At 41.8% G+C, this 3459-nt stretch overlaps 1 protein-coding gene across 1 annotated transcript in view; it reads right to left on the bottom strand.

Moving 5' to 3' along the window:
* The window catches only part of LOC116694321 (CMP-N-acetylneuraminate-beta-galactosamide-alpha-2,3-sialyltransferase 1), a 6230-nt gene that overhangs the window by 1078 nt on the left and 1693 nt on the right, over window positions 1-3459 (bottom strand). The window contains exons 3-4 of the mRNA XM_032524005.1: window positions 881-1077; window positions 365-544 (exon numbers count right to left, since the gene is read on the bottom strand). Coding sequence (XP_032379896.1) covers window positions 365-544; window positions 881-1077 — 377 coding nt within the window. The remainder of the gene's footprint in view (window positions 1-364; window positions 545-880; window positions 1078-3459) is intronic.

Raw genomic sequence — 3459 nt, 5'->3', positions numbered from 1 at the left:
TGTGTGTGTGTGTTTGTGTGTGTGTGTTTGTGTGTGGGTCCACGGTTATCTTCCATGTCGATAATTGGTTAAAGCTGCATTTAATCAACATTTATTGTGCGTCATGTGTGCAGTCTCCTTCATCATTTCTGATCATGAGTCCCAGATATCACAAAGATATCACTACATGTGTCTGTGCATTATGCATATTTCAGTTATTTTGTATTAGCTAAAAGTAGTGCATTTTTGGACACTCGGATACTGGTTTTCAGTGTAGTACTAGCCAATGTTTCATGACATTAAGACACACAATGACGAAAAACTGGCTTGGCTGACGAACGTCACGTGTGTAAATGATCACAAAGTGGATAAAAATATGACTCACGTTGCATTATATCCTGTATTGAGGGCATCCAAGAGCCACTCAAAGTCAATCGACTTGAATGGAGCCATCAAAAAATGAGTGGAGTCACCTAAATCCACAGAACTCTCTGGATACATGACCCGATGGGTTGTTCTGGCCCCAACATCTGCTTCAAAGCCTTTAATATGAGCAGCATTTGTTCTGAAGGGTGAAAAAGGATGAAATTCACATGCTACTTAATTTGCAGAATTACATCAGGGGACTGCTTAAATTTTGACTTTTAGTTTTGGAAATTAAGACACTTTACTTGAAGATTTCTACATAAGAGTGACATGACACTGTTATGAACACATTAACCAATCCCTAACCATAACTTGTCATGACAAAACCAAATTAAATGACACTTAAAAGAAGCGTTATGTCATAAACGTTTCTGACTTGTCAATAATGTTTAATGACACGTTCATGACAGTGTCTTGTCACTCTTGTGTAGATAGTTTCACCAAAAAAAGACACCAAAAAAACAGCTTTCTTTACCTTATAATGATGTCGTGGAAATCTATGAGAGGTCCATAATGGGATTTCCTCAAATTCCCAGAATTCCCGACTACAGCACAAGTCCTGCAGCGGTCAGGGCTGGGTTCTAGAACATGTGGACTGGGTGGGATCATCAGAAACACCTTGTCCAATAATTTTCTGAAGGTTCCGAACTTGGTCTTTTCGCCCCATAAACCCTGTGACGCAAAGCAAACAAATGGTTATTAGAAACGTCATTAAATAGTATTTTTTAATGTGTTGATGTGGATTTGCGTGATCAGGAAGGTTGCGCACTGCACACGGGAGAGATGGAAAGACAAGGAGAAAGAAATATTTACTTAATAGCTCACAGAAACCTTGGAGATGTTGTGTTGACAGCTGACTGAAATATTACTGTATTAGGTGGCAGCGCAATTTTTTTTTTTCTAAAACAGCACATTTACTGTGCAATGCTGAGAGTACACTAAGTTTATGTGACTTCAAGCTGTTAACCCTGGGGGCCCTGAGGCCATTTTTACAGTTTAATTTCCATCTGGATTTATTTAAAAAAAGCTTGAAAAACATCAACCCTGTTGTCCACAGTCAAGATATGACCATCATTTTCTTTAGGACAAACTGGGTTATTACAATATTTGGGTTGCAGTGAGGTCACTTGCATGTTAAAAATGGTTGTAGGGCCTTAAAGATACATAAATAAATAAATAAAGAAATAAATGAATCTTCCAGATATGTATTGATATCACAGACATATGAGTAAAACCTCTCTAAGCCATTTTCCTTTCTAAAACACTTCTCATATGTCTTGGGAGTCACACTGTGAAGAAATGATCATTATAACTTATACAGTTGACAAAATACATGCATTTTTTCCAAAAAAGTCAAGTCAAGGTTTGCTCTCATGACATTTACTTATGCCAATAATAACATAATAATGTCATATTTATTGATATTACACCCACAGCAATGTTATACAAGCAAATATGTGTCTAAATAGTGCACCATTTGGCCTTCCATAGAGTATATAGGCATTTTTGTCCCCTCTGGCTTTCCATACAAGAGGGGTGACTTTATCTCCCATATATGGGCATGAACTTCCTGAAACAAAAGACGGGAGAGACAGAGAGAGAGAGAGAGCAGACGCGGAGGAGCGAGCCAGCGGCAGAAATGAGCCAAAACGCGATGAATTATGGACATAAAGTTGATCAATCTTGGATATAACAGTATGGATTTAAAGCCCAAAGAGGCTGAAGTTCCAGGCTGGATAGAAAATCCCCTGTAGAGGCTAGAAAGACAGACAAAAGACCTCCGTAAACATGAATACGTCAGGATTTAAACGAAACCGAAAGTGAGTAAATCGCTTGTATGGTTCAAAAGTTATTAAACTATGAATCAGAGGTACTTTTTTACTCGTGGGCGAGTGTCTCGGGCTCAGAGGGTTATCTGGCTATGAATAGGGTGTGGGGGTTGTGTGTGTTCCTGCTGCGTTAGAGATAAAACGCATAAACAGAGGGGTGATGCATTCATTATACTCGCCATTCCCGCCCTGTCCTGCAACAGTGTGACGTCATGGGAGCGCTGTAACTACTTCTACTCGCGTGGTGGTCGTGACGCTAGTTGCAGTCTGTAAAGACGCCTTTAGTGACCCGTCAGCCAGACAAAAGGATTCAGACGCTGTCATTGAGTAACATTGGATGCTTGGTGGGTTTGCCACTAGCAGTTTCTCGTCAATCACCACTGACAACCAAAGAAAATATGCTCCACCCTCCTACAACCGCGATGGCTGCACCCGTCCTCATGCCGAAGGCGTAAAATACAGACGTTATATGACGCTAAAGGAGACAACCAAGCGTGTAACATGACTTTAAAGGAGACAACCAAGCGTGTTATATGACGCTAAAGGAGACAACCAAGCGCGTGTTATAGACGCTAAAAGGACGATACCAAGTGTGTTACATGAAGCTAAAGGAGACAACCAAGTGTGTACATGAAGCTAAGGAGACAACAAGTTGGTACATGAGCTAAAGGAGACAACCAAGCGTGTTACATGACGCCAAGGAGACAACCAAGCGTGTTATATGACGCCAAGGAGACAACCAAGCGTGTTATATGACGCTAAAGGAGACAACCAAGTGTGTTATATGACGCTAAAGGAGACAACCATGCGTGTCCATCCATCCATCCATCTTCATCCGCTTATCCGGTATCGGGTCGCGGGGGCAGCAGCTTCAGTAGAGGACCCCAAACTTCCCTTTTCGAGCCACATCAACCAGCTCCGAGTGGGGAATCCCGAGGCGTTCCCAGGCCAGGTTGGAGATATAATCTCTCCACCTAATCCTGGGTCTTCTCTGAGGCCTCCTCCAGGCTGGACGTGCCTGGAACACCTCCCATGCGTGTCATATGATGCTAAAGGAGATGACCAAGCGTGTTATATGACGCTAAAGGAGACAACCAAGCGCGTGTTATATGATGCTAAAGGAGACAACCAAGCGTGTTACATGACTTTAAAGGAGACGACCAAGCGTGTTATATGACGCTAAAGGAGACAACCAAGTGACCCAGACAATGTGCCAAACATAATG

This window comes from Etheostoma spectabile, chromosome 8 (genome assembly GCF_008692095.1).
Source record: "Etheostoma spectabile isolate EspeVRDwgs_2016 chromosome 8, UIUC_Espe_1.0, whole genome shotgun sequence".
NCBI lineage: Eukaryota > Metazoa > Chordata > Actinopteri > Perciformes > Percidae > Etheostoma > Etheostoma spectabile.
This window is presented reverse-complemented; position numbering and strand designations above follow the sequence as displayed.